The 25,139-nt window shown below is 52.3% G+C and overlaps 1 protein-coding gene across 2 annotated transcripts in view; it reads left to right on the top strand.

The window, feature by feature from the left end:
- NPLOC4 (NPL4 homolog, ubiquitin recognition factor) overlaps positions 1-25,139 on the top strand; it is a 60,681-nt gene that overhangs the window by 7,818 nt on the left and 27,724 nt on the right. For both annotated transcript variants that reach the window (XM_027052535.2, XM_053212767.1), the window contains exons 3-11: positions 5,504-5,616; positions 9,996-10,172; positions 11,868-11,916; positions 12,680-12,774; positions 14,422-14,545; positions 15,620-15,799; positions 18,734-18,820; positions 21,140-21,211; positions 21,583-21,709. In XM_027052535.2, the coding sequence (XP_026908336.2) occupies positions 5,504-5,616; positions 9,996-10,172; positions 11,868-11,916; positions 12,680-12,774; positions 14,422-14,545; positions 15,620-15,799; positions 18,734-18,820; positions 21,140-21,211; positions 21,583-21,709 (1,024 nt within the window). The remainder of the gene's footprint in view (positions 1-5,503; positions 5,617-9,995; positions 10,173-11,867; positions 11,917-12,679; positions 12,775-14,421; positions 14,546-15,619; positions 15,800-18,733; positions 18,821-21,139; positions 21,212-21,582; positions 21,710-25,139) is intronic.

The following is a 25,139-nucleotide window of genomic DNA, read 5'->3' as shown; positions in this document are numbered from 1 at the left end:
CATTGGTTTAGGGGCGCCTGGGTGGCTCAGTCGGTTAAGCGTCCGACTTTGCGTCAGGTCACGAGCTGGCGGTTTGTGGGTTCGAGCTCCACATCGGGCTCTGTGTTGACAGCTCAGAGCCCGGAGCCTGCTTGGGATCCTGTGTCTCCTTCTCTCTCTGCCCCAACCCTGCTCGTGCTCTCTCTCAAAAAAATAAATGAACTTAAAAAAATTTTTAAAAATTGGTTTAGATGGTAAATTTTGTGTGTCATTTTCTTTTAAGAGTTTAAAGTTTATTTTTTTGTAATCTCTACAGCCAGCGTGGGGCTCGAACTCACAACTCTGAGAGTCCCACACTCCACCGACTGAGCCAGCCACGCGCCCCCATCTAACCCGTTTTTAAGTGTACAGTTCAGTAGTGTTAAGTGTACGTGTATCATTGTGCAACCGTCGTGACCATCTGTTTCCAGAACTTTTTCGTCTTTCAAATCTGAAACTCTCCCCATAAACAGATAGCTCCTCTTTCTCGCCACCCCCGGCCCTTGGTATCTGCCGTCACGCGTTGTGTCTCCGCGGAGGACCACTCCAGGAGTCTCACGAAGTAGATCGTACTCATTTTCAGTAACTAGTGATCTGGCTGTGCGTAAGTGGGCTTGGAGTGGCTTTCCCGTTCCCTCACAGACTCGTGCGTCGGCCGCTGTGACCATTGCCGGCTCCGGCTTGCCGTCCCCACGTTGGACGTCCTTGATCCCGCCTCAGCATGTGGCGCTGCGCCCTCTAAGGAACCATGTTTGTGAGTGTGAGGACACGGGTGAGGTGGAGTGGCTCTCACGGTCTCAGCGCAGCTGGTTCTTTGAGACCATCTAACGCTGCTCGTCCCGCGCGCCGCCAGGCCTTAAGCCCCTCGGAGGGGCCGCTCGTCTGGCCGGTGCCCGTGCCCACCCCTCGTGCTCCCCCGCTGACCCGCCGGGCCGCTGCTGTCCCTCCCCTGCCCGGGCAGGTGGAGGGCTCCGTCCCGTCCTGACTGCCCTCTGCGGTCTGGGACCCGGTCCCGTCTTCTTCTTTTCTAACCACGAAGTAAAGTACATCCTAAGATGTGCTCGCACATTACAGGCAGCCAAGTGACGGAAGGTGGCGGACACACTTAGGTCGAGCGGGGGCGCCGCTGGTGCCGCGGGATCAGCCGGTTGGCCTTCCCCGCTCCCTCGGCTTTCTCCGGGCTTGACGCGGAGGGCTTCCCTGATTTTCGGTGTCGTGCCACCTCAGCGTGCGTTCCTAAACCCCAGATTTTGGTTTTGCCTGTTTCTGAATCTAACGTAAAGGGAATCGTGTGTTCTTGTTACTTTGAATAATACGTGTATCAATTTCATTCCATACCATTTCTGGCTCTAATACGGTAACCGTACGCAGAGTTTACCTCAGGTGTGACTATAAAGTTTTTAAGACCTTGATGATGCCCTTGTGAGACTGTGCTCAGACTTCCGTTGTTAATGGTCAGTGCCTCGTGGTAGATTGCCAGATCTTTAGGTAAAGCACTCAAAAGTTCGCAGAAGCAGTTCGTTGGAGTAGCATAAAAAAGTACTCCGTACACTTCTGTCTCTCTCAAAAGTGGGATTCGACGTATGTGAAGTACTGTTGCTGGTCAGCAAGTTTGAAAATGCTGCTGCATCTCAGGCCTAACAGGAAGCACAAAGCTCTGGTCATGCGGTCCTGGGGGGACTTGCCTTCACACAAAGGGCCGGCTCTACAACAACCCTGCCCCATTTGGGAAACGCCTTTTCATCCTGGGAGTGTTTGGCAGCTTTCATGGAGCTCACACTTCTGGTGAAAGCTTTCTCATTTTTGGGAATAGCTTGCAAGGCATTGTGTACGGAAACACACGATACTTTTGCGGAAAAGCCGAAATGCCACAGTCGGTTAGTTTCAGTTTATACCTAAGTTATTTCAGAGAAAAGTCAAACTAAAGATGTTATTTTTAGTCTTTAGTCTTTTTCTGCAGTTGGGAATACACATTTCATGGTCTTCATTTGCTCGTGCTTTATTTTATTAATGCCTTTTTTATTTTTTTAATATTTTATTTTTGAGAGAGAGAGAGAGCAGGGAAGGGGTGAAGAGAGCGGGACAGAGGATCTGAAGTGGGCTCTGCGCTGACATCAGAGAGCCCGACGCGGGTCTCAAACTCCCGAACCGTGAGATCATGACCTAAGCCTTGGACACAACCTATTGAGCCACCCAGTGGCCCCTTATTAATGTCAGTTTTAGCCTGGAAAAAACCATATGGATGGTATCAGATACTTACCACGTTTGTCTCATAGAAAATCTTGTTTGTCTGAAGACCATTTCTTATCACTTGGAGAATTTCAGAGTTTTCAACAGTTTCCTGTTACATAGTTTAGAGTTTTTGTTGTCATACTTTCTGCCTTATTATCCTGGTGGTTGGAGTTACTTGCAATCCATTTCTTTAAAATGAGTAGAGGGGCGCCTGGGTGGCTCAGTTGGCTAAGCATCTGATACCAGCTCAGGTCGTGATCTCATGGTTTGTGAGTTCGAGCCCCACATCGGGCTCTGCACACTGACAGTGTGGAGCCTGCTTGGGATTCTCTCTCTCCCTCTCTGTCTACTCCTCCCTAGCTTTTGTGCTCTCGCACACGCGCGCTGTCTTAATAAATAAACGTTCAAAAATAAAATCAGTAGAAAATAAGGTTAATATGTAAGGTTAATCATTAAATCAACTTTTTTCTCATAGTGAATTAATAGTAGGTTTTAGCAATAAATCTGTACATTTTTCAAAATATTTATTTATTTATTTATTTATTTATTTATTTATTTATTTATTTTGAGAGAAAGTGAGTGCACACATGCGCAAGGCGGGGAGGGGCAGAGAGAGAGAATCTCAGGCAGGCTCCATGCTGTCGGTGCAGACCCCATCATGGGTCTTGGGCCCATGAACAGTGAGATCATGACCTGAGCCAGAATCACAGAGTTGGGTACTCAACCCACTGAGCCATCCGGGTGCCCCTGCAGTTCTTTTTTTAAAACCAATCACAAGAGGGGCACCTGGTGGCTCAGTCGGTTGGGGGTTGAGTGTCCAACTTCGGTTCGGGTCATGATCTCGCGGTCTGTGAGTTCGAGCCCCGTGCCAGGCTCTGTGCTGACAGCTTGGAGCCTGGAGCCTGCTTCAGATTCTGTGTCTCCCTCTCTCTCTGCCCCTTCCCCACTCATATTCTGTCTCTCAAAAACGAATAAGCGTTAAGAAAAAAAATTAAAGAAAACACACGAGACACACCTGGGTGGGTCAGTCAGTTAAGCATCTGACTTCAGCTCAGGTCATGATCTCACGGTTCGTGAGTTCGAGCCCCGCGTCGGGCTCTGTGCTGACAGCTCAGAGCCTGGAACCTCTTTTGGGTTCTGTGTCTCCCTCTCTCTCTGCCCCTCCCCTGTTCATTCTTTCTCTCTCGAAAATAAACATAAAAAAATTTTTTAAACCAATCATGAAACATTTAATGTGATAGTTTCCTATTGTATAGTTTAGAATTTTTGCTGTCATACCTTCTGCCTTATTCTTCCAGTGTTTTTCCTGGATGTGACTTGTACCTGGTGTTGCATTCATCAGCCTGGGGAACATCCGGCATTTCCTGTAGTGGAGGCTTGCTGGTGACGCCCTCTTAGGTTTTGGCCTGAAAACGTTTTCAGTGTGCCTTTGTATTTGAAGGGTATTTTCGCCAGATACAGAGTTCTGAGTTGACAGATTTTTGTTCCATCTCAGCACTTTGAAGGCGTCCTTCCATTGTTTTCTGGTCTCCATTGATCTCCGGCTGTCAGCGGTTCGAGCATGATGTATGCACCTAGGGGTGGTTTTTTAATGGATCTCACTTGGGATTTGCTGAACTTCCTGGATTTGTTACTCAGTTTGTTGTCACTTTTGAGGTTTTCAGCCATTCTCTCTTCAAATACTTTCCAGTTCTCTATTTTCTTTTCCGTAGGATCATTAATTAAATATTGTCCCAGGAGTTCTGAAGGTTCTGTTCATTTTCTGACAAATCTCTGTTTTGAGGTCGTGCAGGCTCTAGTAATCTGTCTTCAGGTACATTGACTCTTTCTTCTGCTTCTCCCTTTGGCTGGCAAGCCCATCGGTGTTTTCCATTTCAGTTATTGTATTTTTCTGTTGTAGAATTTCCATTTGATTCTCTTTTATTGTTTGTTTCTCTGATGAGACTCCTGGTCTCTTCGTTTGCCTCTACCCTGCTGGCCCCTGAGCATTGAGCCATGGCTCGGACTCCTCTCCTGGCCGGGTCTCAGGTGCTGACTGCCGGCTGATGCCTTCCCCAGGGCGCCTGGGCGTTGGAGGGAAGGCTTGGCTTTCCCTTCTGTCTTCCTCCTCCTCGGCCCTCTTCCTTGCTTCCTTACAGGTGTGGCTTCCATCCCACCTGCTTCCAAGCCAGAAGTCTGAACACCCCGCTTATGTCCTTCCTTTCCCTCACTCTGTCCTGCCCCTCATCCCACCCATCAGCAGAGGCCGTTGATTATGAGAGCTGGAAGGTCCTCCCCGCTCCGTCCCCAAGTCTTGGCCGTGTCTGAGCCCGTCTCCTCTGGGCTCTCTTCCCACCTTCAGACTGTCAATGGCTTGGCAGCCCCCTGCCCTTAGCCCCTGCGGCCCTGTGTGCCAGCTCTTGTCCCCCTTCCCATTCTGTTGCTGACCGTTTTCTTTCTGCCCGCTGGGCTCTGGCCTCACTGGCCTCTCTCTTCCCACCCCCTTCCTGCCTCTCGGCTTCTGTGCTGCTCCTGCTGGCTGCACTCTTCTTTCTCAGCTCTGAGTAGCAGCTTTAGTCTCTTCCTCCGGGCCTCTGCTCAGACGTGGTCTTCGCAGAGGCCTGTCTGTCCTCCCGTCTAGAGTGGCCTCTCCCATGCTTCCCTCTCTTCCTTTCCTGCCGTGGTGCTGACCTCGACCTGTGCTTCTCATCTGCTAACTTTCTCTCCCCGCTGTGATGCTGAGGTCCTCGATAGCAGGAACCTTGGCTTTGTTGTTCACGGTCGTGTTCGGAGCGCCCAGAGCGGAGCCGGCACGTAAGACTGTTTACCGGTTGGTGAGCGAGCAGTGAGTATTCTCAGCACCCACTGAGTACCTGGCATGGTGGACACTTGCTGTCATAGACACGGGAGCCTCGTTCTTCACTTCTGGCTTTCTTCTGCTGGGCTTTAACATTGGAATTGATTTCAAAAATAGAAATAAACTTTCCAGATATGGCCATGACTTTTGCTTGCGTCAAACTCTTACATGTGTCATTCAGTCTTATCATTTACACAAATCTTCGCTTCTGCTTGGCCGCTTTTTTCATTTTACTTGACATCTGTGTGGGCAGCACAAATTTCCTCCCAAGAGAGCAAAATAACAAAAGAAATTTGGTTCACGAGGAACAGTTTCTAAATTTAACGAGTGTTCTAATATTATCATTTGGTATGTGTGTGGCCCGAGTAGTGATACTCAAAATTTTTTTAAATCTCTGTTGTCTTCTGCTTGTTTTAGGTCGCAAAAGAGTTTGGCTTCCAGAATAATGGCTTCTCAGTTTACATAAATAGAAACAAGACTGGAGAGATAACAGCATCATCTACCAAATCCCTGAGTCTGCTCAAAATCAAGTAAGTGCCGTGGGGGGGATGACAGGGCGGGGAGGGGGTGACTCCAGTGGCCCACCGATCGCTCATTGTGCCCGATTGCCTCCCAGTGCCACCGCGCGGTGGCTGGAGTGCAGGTGAGCGTGTTTTTTGCCGGGATTTGAGCAGTCACACAGGCTCCGCTGGTCCTCTTGTGCTGAGCTGATTGACTTGCAGATTCTGAGCTTTTGTCACTGAGGAGAGAGAGTTATGGGTTCGGGGTGTGCGCTCAGCTGCACACTCAGCTCTGTCTCTGCAGAGAAGGACCTTGAACGCGGCCATGGGGAGTTCTGCCTCGGGACTGCTTGGCGGGGAGGAGGGGCCGTCGCCCACACTATATTTCTTGGTGGCATGACCCCCTCAAGCTCCTTAGCGGGGGGCAGTCACGTCAGTAGGGTTTCCAGGATGTAAAGACCTCTTACCGTGGCCGCTGCCTGTTCTCCGTAGTTTAATTGGAGCCCAGCCACATCCATGCGTTGCTGTGCTCTCGTGCTCCAAGGGCAGAGCTGAGTGATTGTGATAGACGGCCTGGCCCCCGAAGCCGAAAATATTTACTGTTTGGCTCTTCACAGAAGAAGTTTGCTGACTCCTGTCCGAACTGTCTGGGCATACCTGCTCACGTGCCGGTGATCTCCATCCTCGGCGGCGAGCTTGGAGCTCTCTCCTGTCGGGGCTGCAGGCCGTGTGGCTGCTGTGGTGATCAAGCTGGCTTTGCTGGCGGTCAGCCCTGCATCTGTTTACCAGTTAGAATAATAGGCTATTTGGACAATTTGTGTGATTGTTTTTAGGTTCGTAAATTAGTATGCCTAGGAGGAAAAATATGCAATTATAACATTCATTCATTTGTTCCTCAACAGATATTTGTTGGGTACCTGCCACTTGCCTATTTCTGTAATTAGCTAAAGCCTTTCGTTGTTGTTGACGTCCATTCCCCACGTGGGTGAGGTCATCCTTCCTCCCAGCTTGTAAAGGGCTTTGCATCTTAAGAATCACTTCTCGTGAACGTTCCGTGGTTTGAGTTCACCTGGGGAAGTTACTTAACCCCCCTGGGCCTCACCCTCTTGGTCTGCGAGTAGCAGTGCCGCCTTCCCGTGGCTGCGCAGCGCCTGCCCACGGCGAGCATGCGGATGACGCCTGTGTTACCCAAAACTGTTTTGATAGCAGATGCAAGCAAGGGCGGAGGTTACAGAGCGAAACGCCTCTGAGAGAAAGCCCCCAAACTGTAGTGTTGTCATAGAGCTGTCCCAGAGGGGTGGGGCCCGGGAGTGGGGCAGCTCGGCCATCCTGGGGGGCACTTGGAGGCACTGTGAGTCACGCTTGAATGTATCTTTCCAGTGATAGTCGTACTAGTTATTGTCCAACTTGGATCTGACCTTGTGGGCTATGTTCTCTCTTACCTGACGTCTTTGGGCAGGAGTGACGTGCCTCTCCTTGACCTTGGTGTTGGTCTTCCCCCCACTTCTTCTGGCCTCTGGGGTTGTAGTCCAGTCTGCTTGACTCTGTTGTTCATTTAGAGGTGATCCTTTTTTCCCTCTGGCTGCTTTTAGATCTTCTGTTTCTCATGGGGTCCTGGTTTCTGTCTGATCTGTCCAGGTGTGGATTCCTGGTTCCTTTAATCCTGCCTGATGTACGCTGTGTTTCCTACACCTGCAGATCAGGTCTGCAGAATTTGTGGCCATTATCTCTTTTTATTTTTTTTTAAATGTTTATTTTTGACAGAGAGAGAGACAGAGCGTGAGTGGAGGAGGGGCAGAGAGAGAGGGAGACACAGAATCGGAAGCAGGCTCCAGGCTCCACGCTGTCAGCACAGAGCCGACGCGGGGCTTGAACCCACAGACTGCAAGATCATGACCTGAGCTGAAGTCGGACGCCCAACCGACTGAGCCACCCAGGCGCCCCGCCATTATCTCTTTAAATATCACTGCTCCCAGTTCTCTTTGTTATTGCAGTGATTACATTTTTCACTTCTAGAATGTTCGAATTGATTTCTTTTCGGATCCAGCTGTTAGCAACATGCACTCGCGGGGGCCACACTGCTCTCACACTGGCCTCTAGGCTTCCGGTGAGGAGCGCCGGGCTCCCCGGGGGCTCTGCCTTGGCCAGTCACACGCGTGAGGCTTCTGTCTTGGGTCTTGGGGTGTCTGTGGTCTGTCTCCCCCGTATGGAATCGGGGTGCATGTTGGTGCTGTCTGTGGTTGTCTGGCCTGTCCGTATGAGGGGGACTTGGGAAGATTTACTGAATCTGTGACCCTGCCACCCTGCTCCCAGAAGCCCATGTTGTTGGGTGGCCTCTTGCTGCTTGGGCTTTTTCCATCCCGTTTCCGGTGACCATTCTGTGGCAGTTTGTGTTCCAAGTCGTGTAATTCCAAATCTGAAGTCCTTGGTTCTCTTTCTCGGGTATTGTTGTCTCTGCCCACTCGTGCGTGTGATGACTCGGTTCTCTCCTGCGCTTGGGGACCCTTTTTTGAGAGCTTGTAGTTGGCCAAACTTGGTCTTGGGGAGTCCTGGAGAGCTGCAGGGGAGTGGCTTTTCCGTGGAGGGAGGCCTGCACTTGCTTCTGTTGGGTCAAGGGGGCCCGTGCACCTGGCGGGCCTTCGAGTTAATTTCTGTCTTTGGGCTTCCTGAGCCGGGTAGCGTCCCTCATCCCACCCCGGTGCGTGCGGCACAGCAGGCCTTTGGTTTCAGACCCTGAGGGACTACAGCATCCACCGCTGCGTAGTGGGTGGAGGAAGACAGGATTCCTCCTTGGTTCCTATTCTCAGCTGGTGGTCTCCCCCAGCTGTTGAGACGTCTGGCTTTATGTGTGGCCTCTCAGGCTGGGCAACCTGCTTTGGACAGGCTGGCTCAAGGCCTCTCTTCCCGTTGCCCAGACAACAACTGTGTAAGCCAAGCTCAGGGCCCCTGTCGTGCAGTGTTCTCTCGCTGTTCTTGTTTGAGCTACTGTGGGCTGTCGAGACCCTGCGGGAGCTCCGTACTTTGTCCAGAGCGCCGCAGTGCTTGTCGGAGTAGATCTGCTAAAGCAGAAGCAGCCGCCGAGCCAAGAATTCCACGGCTGGGGGTGTGGAGGAATGTCCGGTCCCTTGCTAGAGACAGAGGTCTCTAGCTGGATCTGGCAGGTCTGTTCCCTCGGTGGGGAGGAGGAGAGGGGAGAACAGACCCGCTGCAGAGCCAAGGGGCCAAGCCTCTTGGCGGCCTATGTCTCCGGTGTCTGTGCTCGAGGCCCTCTGCCCACCGCGCCCGGGGAGCGGGGTCAGGGGTGCGGCAGGCCGTCCCTTCGGTCTTCCGGCAGTTCGGTGCCTACCACACGTGGTGCCACAGCTCTGCCTCCAAGACCGGGGCTGATCTTCGTGCCACAGGCCCTCCGCGCGGGAGCCCATGCTGCGTCTGGAGCGCTGCTTGTGAGTGGGGACATCACACGTCTCGGGCCTGGGGCTTGGCTGTGCCCGCTGGGTCTGGCGGTGAGTCAGCAGTGTGGGTGAGCAAGGAAGGAGCGTAGTTGACATGGCAAATGATAGAAGGTGAAACTCTGCCGTTTGAAATGTGAGTTGTGCAGCCTGTTTGGCTTTAAAAACCAGCAGAAGCCCTGCTCATAGGGCCACTTCTGGAAACGTGCCCCGTAGAAGTAAAACCACGCAGCTGCCTGACTTTGGTCATTCGTCCAGTGGTGTCCATGGTGGCAGACACCTGTCGGTGCACATGCCACCGGCGTGGGAGACGGGGTGAGCTCGGAGGCAGGCTCACCGGGGAGTGCGGCTGTTAGAAGCAGTGCTCAGACCTAGACCGTGTTTGGAGGGATCTCGGGTGAGGTATCGTTGAATGAGAAAAGCGGATGCAAAGAATACGTCTTCGGTCATCTCATTTTTATCGAGCGGGACGTACGTGCCTGTGTATACGTGTGGGGCGGTGAGTGTGAACGTAGGGAGGAACGTAGGGAACGTAGGGTGGAAATGGAAGGCTGTGTACTAGGCGGCGAGACTTAGGAGTGCTCGATAGTAGGCGGGAAAGAAGGAACAAAGAGAAGTGGGAGCCAAGCTCGGCGTGAGCAGGGGAGAGTGCCGCCCACGGGCCGGGTGTATACGTCGCGACCGTGTTTCATCGGTGTGGCGTCGGGCGGGCGTGGGGGTCTTACAGTTGGGCGAGAGATGAAGTCACGGCCACGGAGCGCCCTCCCTGACCTTCAGAGTGCTAGGCGCGTGGCAGTGCCGTGCAGGGAGGGCCCTGGGCTCTTAGAATTAGCAGCCTCGTCGTTTGGGCCTTCAGGGAGGTTGGATGCCGGAGACCCTCACGTCTGAGCAGCTCATCTGGGCGGCCCAGGTTGTGAGAGGAAGGGAGGCAGGCCCTGCCCTGTGTTCGTCACCTGACAGGCATGGAGATTTGCTGTTCCTGTTCCCCTCGGGCCTCGCCGGCCCCTCGTCGGAAATGGAGACGTCGGTCCCGCCGGGGTCGAAGGCCTGCGGCGCTCCCACCGTGGTGGAAGACGAGATCGACCAGTACCTCAGCAAGCAGGACGGGAAGATTTACAGAAGCCGCGACCCACAGCTGTAAGTGCTGGCGCCGCTGAGCTGGCGGAGGGAAGGGTTCGGACGGGCCCTGCTTTAGGGAGTGGCTGAGGAAGAGAGGCAAGTTCTGAGTTTGATCCTCTCCGTTCAGGCGAGATTTCACTCCAAGTTACTCTGGAAGCTTTTTCTTACCGTGTGAGTCTCCAAGTGTGCTGCCACACGTACTTTAAAAGCGTTCAAGTGTTTGGAACTAAGATCTGGAATACGGGAGGGAACTGGAACCAAGCCTTTCCCGGGATGTGCTCCTGAGACACTTGCCACCCACGCAGCGGGCGTGGCTTTAGCGGGTGTGGGTGCGGCGGGGCAAGCGTGGGGGGGGGGGGGTGACGCCTGGGCACCTAGCAGCGGAAGGTCCTTGTTCGGGTCCCCTCGTTCACTTACAGGAGGGACATTTCAACAGCGCATCCACACAGTACGTTCTGCCCGTTCTGTTCGGCGGGTGTCCCATCCGGGGACACTCGCTGCTCCTTGTCGGCACGGTTACCTTCCACCCGGGATTATGTGGGGCGCATTTGTGTAGTTTTGGTTTTTTGCAGTTCTTTTAAAGAAACCAGTTAGAAACATCTGAGTGGACGCTCAGTGATGGGAAGTTGTCTGGGGGCAGGTCGTTCGTCTCTGCAGTAGAGCTCCGTAAACATGCTGGGGTGCTGACGCCAAGATGCTGGGATCGAAGTGCTGCCTTAGCAACTTGCGGGTCTTGGACTAAAGAGCCCAAGCGGTGCTCAGCGGCTCAGCATGGAGCCGTTCCAGAGCCACAGCCTGTGTCCCTGTTCATTTGCATTTCCTCCCAGGGATCCCGCGCTGGCTTCCCCCACGGCCTGTGTCTTCGGGCCTTCATTAGGAACCTTTCCAAGGTGCCTGTGTGCGTGTATGTGTGCGTTCTGGCCTGCCATCTGTGAGAGCCTGCCTGTTAGCAGACACAGGCCGTCTCTACTCTGGAGTGTAGAATGCTCGTGCGTCCAGGAGTTCTGACCCCATTTAGAAAAGGATCTGCTTGAGCCCAGAGGGACTGCCACTTGGCTTTCCCACCAGCCCATCACTGCCCTCCTCATTGGAGCACATTGCGCTGTCACCTCGCACGTGTGGGTCTTCTTAAGGCTTCTCTGACTGAAATGGCCGAAACCCACAGAGCCAGGCATCCTCCGTGCATTTCTCAAAACTTGTGCAAAGTGGGTGTTTTCCAAACTGGAGTGACTTCTGTTCCACTGAGAAGGATTCCGCCACATCCGCATCCTGGCTTTGTTAGTATTTACTTAACATCTATCGAAATTGATTTTAAGTATACTCACTTTAGTTTTTACTCGGTGTCATTTTAAGCAGTTAATACCCATAGAATCACAGGTTTGACGTCCTGATGAATTTTTTCTAATAACACATCCGAGTAAATACTAAACTGTTTTATTACAATAAAAATGTTCACATCCCAGCTAAAATAATTCTGCACAGCAGGTGCCTGGCTGGCTCAGTTGGTAGAACCTGTAATTCTTGATCTCGGGGTCGTGAGTTCAAGCCCCGTGTTGGGCGCAGAGTTTACTTAAATAACAAAAAAATAATTCCACACAGGTCGGGAAAAACTTTATTAAGTATGGTGTGCGCTTTAAATATCAAAAACATTGGGAGGCAGCAACAGGAAAACAGGCCTACTAATCACTGTGTTTCTCTCGCCCGTGCTCTCAGGTGCCGACACGGCCCCCTGGGGAAATGTGTGCACTGTGTTCCGCTAGAGGTGAGAGCGTGCAGCGTAAGTTCCGGGCTGGCGGGAGGGACTGCTTCCCAGGGCGTGTCAGGTGTCCGCTCTGCACCCCTGCGCCGGGCCGGAGCCGGAGCGGACCTTACCTGTCTATTGCCCTGGGCCCTGGCGTTCCCGCTGGTGCAAGCCGCGTGAAGAGGGCCGGCCTGTATTTATGGGAGTGACCTTGTGGTGGGTTATGAATGGCCGACGCGTTTGTATTGCTGTGATGGACGGGCAGCGTTCCGGCGGGCTCCCCGGACAATCCTTCTAAAACCTGACACGGCGCTGGGGCTGGCAGTTTCTGTGCTTGTCGTCGTTTTGATTTACTTTTCCCTGAGTCTCCCGTCCTCCTACTGATTTGTCCTGGTGAGATTGAGAGTTACCATGATAATGCTGACTGGTAACTGGTTACTGCTGAGTTTACAGCAGCAAGGCCAACCTGATTTTCTTCGTGAGCCTCCTCTCCATCTTGCGGCTCCCCCCGCCCCACCAAATTTTCCTGATAGCTACCTGACCTAGAGCATTTTGTATTTAATAGAGATTTATTTTAATCTCGGGAAGATAGCTGGTACGCGAAGAAACCTTTGGTTCTGACCTAGAACGATAAGTGAGAAGCCAGCCCCGGTTCTCTCTCGTTGCCCTCCGTGGGGCCTGGCTTGACCCCCCCGGGGGGCGTGCAGCAGGAGCGCGGCCCGCCTCTCCTCACCTCTCCGCGCCCGCGGGCGTGGGACTGTACTGACTGTGTGTGTTTCGGCAGCCGTTCGACGAGGATTACCTGAACCATCTTGAGCCTCCTGTGAAGCACATGTCCTTCCACGCCTACATCCGAAAGCTGACCGGGGGGGCCGACAAGTAAGCAACCTGAGCGCAGTTAGGCTGTGCCGGTGTGGCTCTGGCGTGGCTCTGACGTGCGGGTGCCCCTTTGGTGTATCTGGCAGGGGTCGCTTAAAGACCACGAGCGTGTGAATGAGAAAAGCAAAGATCGGGGTCTGGGCGCAGAACGTTTGAATTCGTGGCTTCTGCCCCGATTCTAGAAAAGAAACAGACGGGTGGAGCCTCTGATGCCCTGTCATAATCCTTGCCCGGACTGGCAGGCAGATGCCAAGCTGGCAGTGGTCTCTGTGGAGGCCCCTGGTGAACGTCCCCCGCTTTCCCCAGATACGTGGTGCTCCCACAACTTAGTGGTATGTGAAGGCGGATGAGATAAGGCGGCACGATGGTCAGTCTTGTGGAGTGTGGGCTCATCCTCTGCTTTTCAGAAAAACTGAACCACCGCATGGTTCTCTTGGCTCACTTATTCCACAGCCCCCATCAGCCCTTTGCCCTGGAGCCCGCCCCTTTATCAGCTTGATTTCACAGCCATGGTGTGGGCTCGGCAGGCGTGGGCTGCAGCCTCGGCCAGGTGGGCGGTGGGGCGGCCAGCTCTGGGCTCCCTGAGCGCGGGCGGTGACAGTGGTTGGAGAGGGGCTGACCGAGAGCATTTTGAGTTCTTCCAAGCCACGTCTAGTACTTGCCTGTGCGACCCCTTTCTGCTGACTATACTTCACCCTCCCAGAAAGTGATGGACTTCACACCAGGATTTTACAATTCCCATCAGTGCAGCAGGACGAGATGGTGGCTGAACCCAAGGCAGCAACGTTTTGTGAAGGGTGTCATGTTGGCCTGATTGTCGTTTTTTTCTCTGACAACCTACTGACATCCTAAAAGGAGTTTTTAAAAAAGTTAGACCAGGAGGAAAAAAGTCCAACCAGAAACCCATTCTTGCCTGTCCGTGGGGTAAGCCATGGAACTTCCTGGACTAGGTATGAGTAGAGATTTTGTTGTGCTGAACTCCGTCAGCCTTCCGCACATTTGCAGCTGTCGGTAACGTGCAGGCCGGTGGCAGTCCCTGCTGCCAGCGTGCTGTTGGCCTGTGAAGACAGGACTGAGTTATGGGACCGTTTGTGAATGGGAAGCTGGCAGAGGGTCAAGGCACAGGTGCACATTCTCCCCACATCCAGGTGGCGCCCTGGCTTCCTCACGGGATAGTCTTTATTCCAGCTGAAAGCCGGGGACAGAGGTCTTTGTAACGTACCCTCGTCGGGGTTCTTCCCTGTGATTCTGAATTTCTTACGAGCATCCAAGTACTGGACTCGTGACGTAGATGTTGCTGATGAGTTAATGAAACTTAAAAACTAGCGTTGTTTCCTCTTAGTGGCACGGGTTAGAGCAATAGATATTTAATTGCGTCCCTGAAAGTCTTCATGAGTGTTAGTGACCGACATTGAAAATGGAGACGTTTTGTAGGCCGGTAGTTCTGTATTCGTGCGCAGTCTGCATGTGCAGGACGGAGGCTGGGACTCCACGAGAGCACTTTTTAGCACGTTTCCTGTTGCCTCCACACGCTTAGGTCTTTAGAACTCTGTTCAGGAGGGGTAGGATATTTGTCATCTGATTTCCAGTTTCCTGCTGAACGTTTCACCATCGGAATGTTTACTCAAGTTGCCTCTTCTTGTTCAGGGGGAAATTTGTTGCTCTGGAGAACATCAGCTGCAAGATTAAATCAGGATGTGAGGGGCACCTTCCGTGGCCCAACGGCATCTGTACTAAGTGCCAGCCAAGTGCCATCACACTGAACAGACAGGTGAGACGTTTGCCGTGCCCGCCTAGACAGCGGAAAACAGTAGATTGGTTTTCATGGCTCGGAAATGAACATTTCCAGAAGGGGCCATCCTTGGAGGGAGCCACCCCATGCAGAGTGCGAGTTCAAGTGCACTTTCAAGTCCTACGCTGGAGGCCTGGAGGTGTTATTTGTGAGATCTGTTTCGGGCCTGGGCGAGGGGGTCTTCAGTTTTCTGTTTTGTCGGCCTGCGTGGAAGTAGAATTTTCTTGGTGACTTTAAAATGCTCCTTGGTTGTGACTTTGCCTTCTGGGAGCTGGGAACCGAATTGTCCTGGAGCCCCCTGAGAGCACCTGTCCGGGCCAGGTAAAGAAGGGAGCTGGACTCTGGAAGGAGGAAGAGACAGGGAAAGCTATACGCAGTATCCTGGCCTCTTCCCCTCTGGTCTCCGTGCTCACCTGGCCTTCCCTGCACCACTGGCCCACGTTTCCTCCTTAGAAAGCTCTCCATAGCCTTTGTGACTGCCTGGGAATGGCTTTCTTTCTTTTCTCTCTTCCCTTCCTCCACACCCCTTCTCTTTCTTTTTTTTGAAAACTGATTTTTGTGCCAGAGATCGTGAAAACCTGCACTTTAGGTGAAATCCCAGTAAGATGAATTTGAATTAATTTACAGAGGAATCCCACCTCTACCCACCCACCCTCTAGAATCTTGATGGCAGAGCACATTCTTTTTTTTTTTTTAATGTTTATTTTTGAGAGAGAGAGAGAGAGAGAGAGAGAGAGAGAGAGAGTGAAAGTGAGCAGGGGAGGGGCAGAGAGAGAGGGAGGCACAGAATCCAATGCAGGCTCCAGGCTCTGAGCTGTCAACACAGAGCCCAGCGGGGGGCACAAACCCCCATACCGCGAGATCACGACCCAAGCTGAAGTCAGACGCTTAACCTACTGAGCCCTCCAGCCCTACTGCCCCTTCAGGGCACATTCTTAAAACGTGTGTGCATGTGTGTAAGAGCTAGGTGAAGGCAATTTATGAATGGCTTAGACTAGAAAAATAAGTTATTTATTACTGAGTGTTTTCATCACCCCATTGTTTGCTCTACAGAAATACAGACACGTGGACAATATCATGTTTGAGAATCACACAGTTGCCGATCGCTTCCTTGACTTCTGGAGGAAGACAGGGAACCAGCATTTCGGGTATTTGTACGGACGGTATACAGAGCACAAAGACATTCCACTTGGCATCAGGGCCGAAGTGGCCGCGATTTACGAGCCTCCCCAGGTAGGCGGGCTGGGGCTTCACGGCCCGAGGCTTCTGTGGCTTCTGCTCTGAAGGCTGCGCGGGACTCTCATTTCGGGCTTCGTTTCACTCCTTTTGCTTTATCATTTCCCAGTCTGTCTCCGTCTGTGTCTACACGAGACACGTGCACACAGACACACGGTATTTATTTTCCGAATTCTTAGAGGGTAAGCTCATGGCCCCTACGTATTTCAGTGTGCCTTTCTAACGCGTAAGGATGTCCTCTTACCTAATGATAAATACACTTGTCAACTTCAGTAGGTTGAACATTGATGCGATATTGTCATCTGTGCCCTATGTTCCACTTCTGTCTCTTGTCTCCAAGTGCCACACGGCTGCTCTCTCCCTTGTAATTCTGTAGCTCCTTTGCCCATGCCTGTGGTCAGCTGGCTCAGAAATGATGGAACCAGGGGGTCTTTATCCCTGTGCCACACACACAGCTATCTTAGAATGACAGCACCAAAATCACCACCGGTATAAGACTGGAAACTTTTCTGGTGGAAGGAGGAGGGTCCTTAGGGCGTGTCTCATGAGGGACCAGCAATCAAATACTGTTTTAAAGTCACTTGGAAAGTCCTCTCTTAAGGACTGTGCCACCAACTAGTTAACACATTTATGTTTGTTTGCTTTATTTGCAGTATTTAGGGATAGGTTTTATGTACGTATACTCTTAAACGTGTTGCACGATTACGTGAAGTACTTGTGTAGTATGTTTCATTGTATACAATTATTACGAAAGTGAATACTGTAAACATGGAACCCAAGTGTGTGATACACGTGCTGCAGTACTTGGGGAGGGTGTGCTCGTGTCTCTAGTTCCCTATGAAATCAAACAAACTAAGGTGGCTTGGGGGGTGGCCAGAGTATAGTAAATGTTAGTGGCTGGCTCTAAGTAGTCGGTGTATGAGTCCTCACAAGGAAATTCTGTAAACTTTTCTGTATGTTTGAAAAAAATTTTTAAATATTTATTTTGAGAGAGAGAGTGAGCGAGCATGTGAGCAGGGGAGGGGCAGAGAGAGAGGGAGAGAGAGAATCCCAAGCAGGCTTCACACTCAGCTTGGAGCCCAACGCGTGGCTTGATCCCAACCACGAGAACATGACCCGAGCCAAAAATCAGGAGTCGGACACTTGACCAGCTGAGCCACCCAGGTGCTCCTATGTTTGAAATTTTTAATTAAAATGTTAGAAAAGAAAAAAATCACATTTCCAAAGATCCAAGGTACCCCTTCATCCTATCCCTCTTTCCGAAATATTTGGCTTAGACTTCTAAAATTTGAGTTTTTAAAATACAAGCGAATAGACAGATGTTCATACTATCCTTTGGGTGTATGCCTAGCATACTCACCCTTGTCGCCTTGCACTGTGTTCTTTACGTCGGTCCGTGACCCACCAACTTCTTTTTTTATTATTATTAATGTTATTTTTAACGTTTATTTGTTTTTGAGACAGAGACAGAGTATGAGTAGGGAAGGGGCAGAGAGAGAGGGAGACACAGTCTGAAGCAGGCTCCATCCAGGCTCTGAGCTGTCAGCACAGAGCCTGAGACCCACCGACTTCTTAAGTAAAGGTCTGAAACCGCGGGCCCTGTCACTCCTGACTGGTGTGCGGGTGTGTGGCTCTTGCACACGTGCCGTTGTCTCCCCGGCTGTATCTATGCAGGTTCTGAATGTCGTCTACACCCCTTTGTCCATTTCTGTATTTACTGAGAGCTGCAGAGGAGGTGTCTGAGTGGACCTACTGTGGTGGCTCCTTGGACGGGGGTCGCTAGGTGGCGACAGAGGCTCTGCCTGAGAGCCGGGATCCCCGGATTGCCCAACCGGTAGGGCACTAAGTGTGCTCCGTAATGAGGGGGCTGCTTTTGGAAGCGTGGTACGTTCGCCTTGGGTTTCATACAGGGTCTCTCTCGTGAGGAGTTTTCAGCAGGTCTCTTGGGAGCTGATTGAATTAAAAACGGAAACAAACCTCTGTCGTCCAGACAAACTCCTAACAGCATCGTCCTGGAGGTTGAAGCCATTGAGCTCCAATAGCATCCGCTTCATTAGAAGCGGAAGCCCATGCTGTGACAGGTCTTGAAACCAGATCCTTAGATTTGTCCGGAGTCTGTGGTGTGACCTGTGCTCCGGAGGTGTAGGTGATCTCCATGTGCTAATACTCAGTGACAGAAAGTTCTTTTGTTGTTTTGCCAGAATTTGACTAATTTACAAGGACGTGCCCAATTAGTATAACTTGGTCTGGGGCGGCCTTCACTTTTCTGTGCCTATGGCTGGGGTTTCTGCCGGGTACGGTACTTCCTAATGACCCTTGAGCTACGTGTCAGTGCAGGCTCTGTCCACGGCAGGGAGTTGGGCTCTTGTGGCCGGCGTAGGTTGTGTGTGAGCCAGCCAGAGTCTGAGCCCACCTGCCGCCCCGAGTGCGGCAGGTGCTCTGCCCACCCACCGGCAGGTTGCCTTGTCCTTTCCTTGCTTTCCGCCTGTCATTGCTCACTTGGTCCTGTGAAGTGTAGCACTGTGTGCGAAACGGCACACATGTTTTCCTCGCCTGTTTTCTGGAGACACGTTACCTTAGGTTTTCTGGAAACGTGTTACCTTACAGCTCAAATAATCTTGCCTAACCCGGCCAAACCCGTTTGGAAGGCAACTGTTTACCCAAGGGAGTTTTGAAACGGACTTTCCTCAGTGAAGGAACCCAGCAGAAAAATGTGTAGAGAGCCTTTCCCCTCCCTGAGAGCAGCCACATACTCGATGAGGGACTGTGGTGGGAACCACCTTGCCCTCTCAGTCTGGATTGCAGAGCACCGTACGGCCTGAGGAGGCCAAGCCCCCGGGCTGTGTTTAGCTGCCCTTGGGACTCCTGAACTGGAGCCAGGTGGCTGTGGGCTCCTCTGAGTTGGGTCTCCTCCTTTTACTGCCCCAACAGATTGGCACACAGAATAGCCTGGAGCTTCTGGAAGACCCGAAAGCTGAGGTGGTGGATGAGATTGCCGCCAAGCTTGGCCTGAGGAAGGTACGGAACATTGTGCTGGCTTTTGATGGGGGGGTCGGAGCTGTCTGTTGGGGACCTCCGGGTGGGTGGCACGGCCAGGTCCTGTCTGGGACTGAGCTCCCAGCTACTCAAGGTCAGGTGCAGGCCCAGTGTGTTTACTGGGCGCCACTGCCTCTCTGTTCCTCTGATTTGAAATAAAATGAGAATGTTTCTCTGATCTAAAGTAAAATGAAAACAGATGACTCCCCATTCTGGGGCTTGTGTTTAAATCTGCCGGCCCCTCTTCCTGAGGACAGCTCAGAGAATGGAGGAATGTAATGGCGGGAGCCAGACCCCCTCTTTTGTCCGGGAAGGGGCCTCGATGCCGGGCTGTGTGTCCCGCCCGCACGCTGCGGCCCGGGCTCCTGGTGTGAGCCGGTGACAGAGGCCTGTGTGTGGGGTTCTGTTTCTGTCTCAGGTGCTTGCAGCCTCCGGTGCTCCTTCTTCTGTCATCATTGGACTTCCTATTTCTGATTTAGGTGTCTGAGCACGTGAGGTTTCCTAATTTTACTGGGCAGTTAGAAAACAGAGAACTTTCATTTTGAGTCTGTTTTGTTTTTTCTATTAAGTTTACTTATTTTTGAGAGAGTAGGCGAGAGAGTGCACGAGCTGGGGAGAGGCAGAAAGAGAGAGAGAGAGAGAGAGAGAGCGAGAGACAGAAGATTCCAAGTGGGGCTTGATCCCACAAACTGTGAGATCATGACCTGAGCTGAAATCAAGAGTCAGACGCTTAGCCGACTGAGCCACCCAGGCTCCCCAATCCTTTATTATTTGTTTTTTAATTTAAAAATTTTATTTTTATTTTTTAAAATTTTTTATTTTAGAGTGCGAGCACATGTGTGAGCAGGGAAGGGGCATAAGGTGAGAGAGAGAAAGAGAGGGAGAATATCCCAAGCAGGCCCCTGTGGCCAGCGTGGAGCCTGTTGCAGGATTTGATCCCATGACCCTGGGATCATGACCTGAGCCAAAATCAAGAGTTGGATGCTCAGCCAACTGAGCCACCCCGGTGCCCCTATCCTTAATTTCTTAATCAACTTATGAACATGGAAAAATTAACTCTCTACAGAAGATAAACAGTGCAAAATAAGGAATGTATTTAAAACCTAGGAATGTTATAAAGCAAAGTCATTTTCACAAAAGCTTTCAGAAAACGTCCTATTGTTTCTAGCAAGGAATCGGCATCTTGATTTAGGGCCATATTTTGGTTTAAATTCTTGAAGTTTCTCTTGTTCAAAAGAGAAACTGGTATAACTTCCTCTTAAAGTTTTTTTTTAATTCGTACTCTTTTTTTTTTTTTTTTTTAACGTTTATTTATTTTTGAGACAGAGAGAGACAGAGCATGAATGGGGGAGGGTCAGAGAGAGAGGGAGACACAGAATCCGAAACAGGCTCCAGGCTCTGAGCGGTCAGCACAGAGCTGAGCTCACAAACTGTGAAATCACGACCCGAGCCAAAGTTGGACGTTCAACCGACTGAGCCACCAGGCACCCCGTTTGCTTGGGTATTTTTGAAGAAAATGAAGTTCACATTTGCCTGGTCTTGCGTGCGGGAGAGGGATTTGAAGAGTTCTGTGTCAGGGTTGTGCCGGAGAGGGTCTTGGGCACTGCATTGCTTCTCCAGAGGATGTGTACTTGGTGTCCGTCCCCAGCCCGGTTCTGGTTCAGGAGGGGCAACCGGCTGTGAGGTTCATGGGTACAAGAGGATCAGGGATCGCGGAGCACACAGACAGGCAACCGTCCGGGACTGGCGTGTGGGTGCCCTAGTGACAGGACTCTCACTCCTTGTACCCCCCAGACAGTTTCTTCAGCACTGCGGCGGAATGCAAGGGAGCAGCTGGGCAAGGTCTCCGTCGTAGTGCTCCTTATTCTAAGTGCCTTCTCTATGGAGTCCGTTTTCTTGTCTCACAGAGAAAGCCGTAGCCTCTTAAACAGCATTGTCTCTAGTTGCTTGCTCATTGTGTGCCTTCCTGGTTGGAGTGTAAGCGTTCTGTTAATCTTGTTCTTGCCGGCAGTCTCCCCCCACACCCGGCACGCGGCCGGGTACCGAGTTGGTGCCACGGGGCTTCTAACAACAGGTGAGCCCTGCTCGCTCACCGTCACCTCCAGCCCAGCAGTGCCAGGGGAGTGTGGCCATTTGCAACCGAGTGGAGTTTGGAAGTCATGGTAGCTGAGTTGAGGAGCTGGCTCGTGAGAGAGTCTCTTACTGAGAACATTGTTCTTAAGTTCTCCGGGCGGAGGCCAGAAAACGTTCACCACCCGTTTTCAAGAAGAGGCTCGGAAGATACTTTCCTTTTTCCTGCAGGTTGGCTGGATATTTACAGACCTGGTCTCAGAAGACACCCGGAAGGGTACCGTGCGATACAGTCGGAATAAGGTGAGGTGGGATGGGAGCCCGCAGCTTGGTCACGAGCCCGCGGGGTGGCCACGCACAGCTCATCCTGGCTTCTAGGCCAAATGATTTTCCACACAGTGGGGAAAATCGATAAATTACAGATGGGTCTGTCGATGTGTCTTCTAGAGCACAACCCCTGGCCTTCACCTGCCAGTGCTCTCGGAAGGTGAGCCTGTAGGGCGGATGCTTGACGCTTCTGGCCTTCATAGTTACTTGCGGTGGGAAAGGAGCCCGTGACAGCTAGGGACTGGAGGTGTTGACGTCGTGTAGCCGTTGACAGAGTTCAGTCCTTAATGTTTTCTAAAGAAGAAATAGATGCCGTACAACTCCATGTGCCGTTTCTCTTTTCTTAGGACACCTATTTCCTGAGTTCGGAAGAATGTATCACGGCAGGAGACTTCCAAAATAAGCATCCCAACATATGTCGGCTCTCTCCAGATGGACATTTTGGATCCAAGTTCGTTACCGCGGTGGCTACAGGTATGTGTTTTGTTCTTCTTTTGGTGGCTTTTCATTCTCAACTTAGTTACTACTGTGCCTGTGAGATGCAGATTCCTCTTTTTGTTTTGTGGTAGAAATCTAGAACTGACCTGCATCGCCCGTAGAGCCACTGAAACTGGGGCCTCCGCGTGGCTCTTCCCTCATCTGCTCCCGTTCCAAGGTCAGGTTCACTTGGTTCTGGGTCTCTGCTCGGGGCTGCCTTTGCCCCTTCCGGGAACCAAGAATGACTCTGGCCGTGCAGGAGAAGACTTACTGTTTGTTACTTATTTTTGACGTCGTGAATAGGAGTCACTCAAGATACCATTTCCGTGCACGTGTGTGTGTGTGTGAGAGGTTATATATGTCCTATTCCGTGTTATGTGCGTCACGAGTAGACAGTGACCAGAAAAATCGGGGCCCCATAAAAAAGTGCCGCCACATCTCCCATAACATCCTTGACGGACGCTGTCGTAGGAAGAGCCAGCCATAGGACCGTGCAGTTTAAAACGAGTAGGAACTTTAAACTTGAGAACCAACTCCTGCAGACGTGATCTGTTTGGTCACTTTGGTCCAGTCTAACCCGGACCCCGTGAAGACCTGGTTTCTGCTCTCACAGTTTGTTCACGGTGGCCATCCTTCCCCTAGTCTTGTAGGAAGAAGCACCCTCAGGTCACACCAGTGTGCAAATAGCCCGAGCCCGTAAGCAACTAGATCCCCTGCTAATCCAAGTTGAGGCTGCTACGCCGTCACGGGAACCGTGATGAAAAACACTGCCTGAGATTTTAAGATGCATCAGCTTGAGGTCCATTGGGATTGGTAGTCACTTCTTTGAAATGAATGTCCTTTTGACGAGTGAGAGGCAATGGCAGCAGCTTTCACATGCTAGTGTGAATTAGTTGAGTTGGATTTATTTTCCTAACCTGTTTTTGGCCAGGTACTTAAGGGAGTGGATGAGAGCGTCGAGTGGGGTTACAGTAAACGGTTCCCCAGCGTAGGGTCCTTCCAGGAAGGCAGCTTGGCCACGGGCTGTCACGGTGGGTGCCGAGCAGGAGGAGAGCAGCTCAGACTGGACGACGAGCAGGGGAGCTGGGGCAGGGTCGGGGGCGGGGGGGGGGGGGGGGGCCATCTGAAGCATCGCACCTCGTCCCGCTCCCAATGAAAATAAAGCGCGCCGTCCCCCTGCATCAGTGGTTCCTCACCGGGGGCGTGTCGCTGCCCCGTGGAGCTGTTAGGGCTGCACTCCCCACGCTGCACGCCCGAGGCCCCGGTGGGATGGGAAGGAGCGGGCCTGTGTGTCTGCGGCCGTCTCCCAGGAGACTGTCTGCTGAATCCCGGCTTTATGGTGCCTCTGCAGGCTCCGTGCCCGCAGCCGCCCCTCGAGCTGCTGCTGAAGCTCTGAGCTCCCCCTCGCCCCTCCCCGCCAAGAACAACTGTAGCTCCAGACGTTTGGAGGAAGGGAGTAACGATCACGTGTGGGGTTTGCTCCTGTGAACACGAAGGGTCTGCTGGAAGGAGAAGGCTTCGTTGAGCCCGAGTTGAAGCTCTCTGCTCTAATGCTAGCTTCTGTGTGTCTTGGAGGGCTGGCCGCCCACACCTGGGGGCTGTGAGAGTCCCTTCCCGAGGCCAAGGCCCAGGCACAGAGTTCTTCCGCCACGGGCCCTTTCCTCCTGCCTGCGGGTTCCCTTGGCAGGTTGACTAGGGAGGGGAGTGAGAGAGCTCGTCCCACAGTCCCCTCAGCTCAGCCGGGATCAGGCCTCCCGCGAGCCTAGAGAGACCCGCCAGAGCTTGGCATCTCACTCCTCCGCGTGGAAACGAGCGTGTCTTCTCATCGAATGTACCTTTGGAGGCTGTCCATGTGGATGAATACTGCTTTGTTTTAAATAGCCTTCCATTTTACAAATCCTGTTTTCTGTTTTTCGCTGGTCCTCAAAGGCCAGGTTTTTTTTCCAACAACCCATCCTATTTTAATGATCCATCCAAAAGCCAGGGTGGGTTTACAACGCCCGAAGTAAAATGATAGCCAGAGGCACGCACTGAGGGCGGCCTCACCACGCTCCTTCCCCACCTCCCCCTCTGCTCCTTCTAAGCCAGCGTGCTCCTCTTTGGTGCGAGGGTGGTGTGCCTGACCCTGAGCGCACCGGAGGGTGATGAAGGGCTTTGCATCTGCCGCCTCGACCTCAGTGAGCGGTCGTGGCCAGCTCTCCGCAGGATGTGCGTCAGGGCCGGAGAGATGCTAGGCTTGCTTGCCGGTGGGCCCCTGGAGCCCGTTCAGCTCTGCTTTGGGAAGCCAGCTGCTGCCGTCCTCTGGTGTGCAAAGTGGAACACGGCAGGCCCCCGGCTTGTCCTCTCCAGGCTGGTTCTGCCCCTGTCCTTCACACTTTCTGATCGTTTGGTCATCAGGTCTGGTTTCTGATAAATGTTTGAAAGCCAGATGGAAAAACATTTCTGTTCCCCGATGAGGAACTTAACTTTGTTTTTGTCAGAAAGACTAAAGGAGAGATACCGAGAATTTTTTGTTTTTTTTAAATTTGCCAAAGCTGCCAACGATAATGGACTTTAGAGTTGTCAGAACGTCACCCGATTATGGAGGCGCGTGTATTTGTGGCAGTGGAAGTCAGCCGAGTCCACGGCCTGGTCTTCCCTCGACCAGAGGCTCGGGGCCCGCCTTTGACATGGTGCCCGTCCTTCTCTCCAGGGTCTCCTCTCAGCCAGGTTGCTGCTCGGTTCCACTTCGCTGGATGGTTCCCTCTCAGTGGCTTTTGCACTATCCTTGTCCCTAATTTTAAGACTTGTTGGAGGTTTTATGAAGCGATGATGGAGAGAAGAGTGGGGAGAGGCACGCAGGGCCGCACACGGCACAGTGAAGCCAGCGGCCCGGGCTGAGGCCCCCCTACGTGCTGGCCCTGGCTCTGTGGCAGCGTCCTCGCCTCCCGAGTGTGGCGCTAGAGGACAGTGCGTGGCCATGCGGGCGTCTGTAGGGTAGAGACCACGGTACAGACGCTGTGTTATCTTCACTGCTTGTCCCGTCCGTCTCCATCCCCCTCCGCTCACTCAAGAACGCAAGCGTGCTGGAGGCAGGGCTCTGGTGTTCCTGACAGCTAAGAGCGCCGGTGCTGGGTGACAGCACACATAGTCTGGGTGGGATTGGAGGATTTTTTTTTTTTTTTTTAATGTTTGTTTATTTTTGAAGGAGAGAGAGACCGAGCGTGAGTGGGGGAGGGGCAGAGAGAGAGAGAGAGAGAAAGAGAGAGAGACAGAATCTGAAGTGGGCTCCAGGCTCTGAGCCGTCAGTACAGAGCCTGATGTGGGGCTCAAACTCACAAGCCGTGAGATCATGACCTGAGCCGGTCAGACACCTAGGCACCCCAGGATCGGAGAACATTTACCAGTCCTGTTTTCTGATTCTGAGAGAATGTGTCCTTGGTGGGAA

Source organism: Acinonyx jubatus, chromosome E1 (assembly GCF_027475565.1).
Source record: "Acinonyx jubatus isolate Ajub_Pintada_27869175 chromosome E1, VMU_Ajub_asm_v1.0, whole genome shotgun sequence".
In the NCBI taxonomy this organism is placed as follows: domain Eukaryota; kingdom Metazoa; phylum Chordata; class Mammalia; order Carnivora; family Felidae; genus Acinonyx; species Acinonyx jubatus.
The sequence above is the reverse complement of the archived record's forward strand: the minus strand, read 5'-3'. Positions and strand labels throughout refer to the sequence as shown.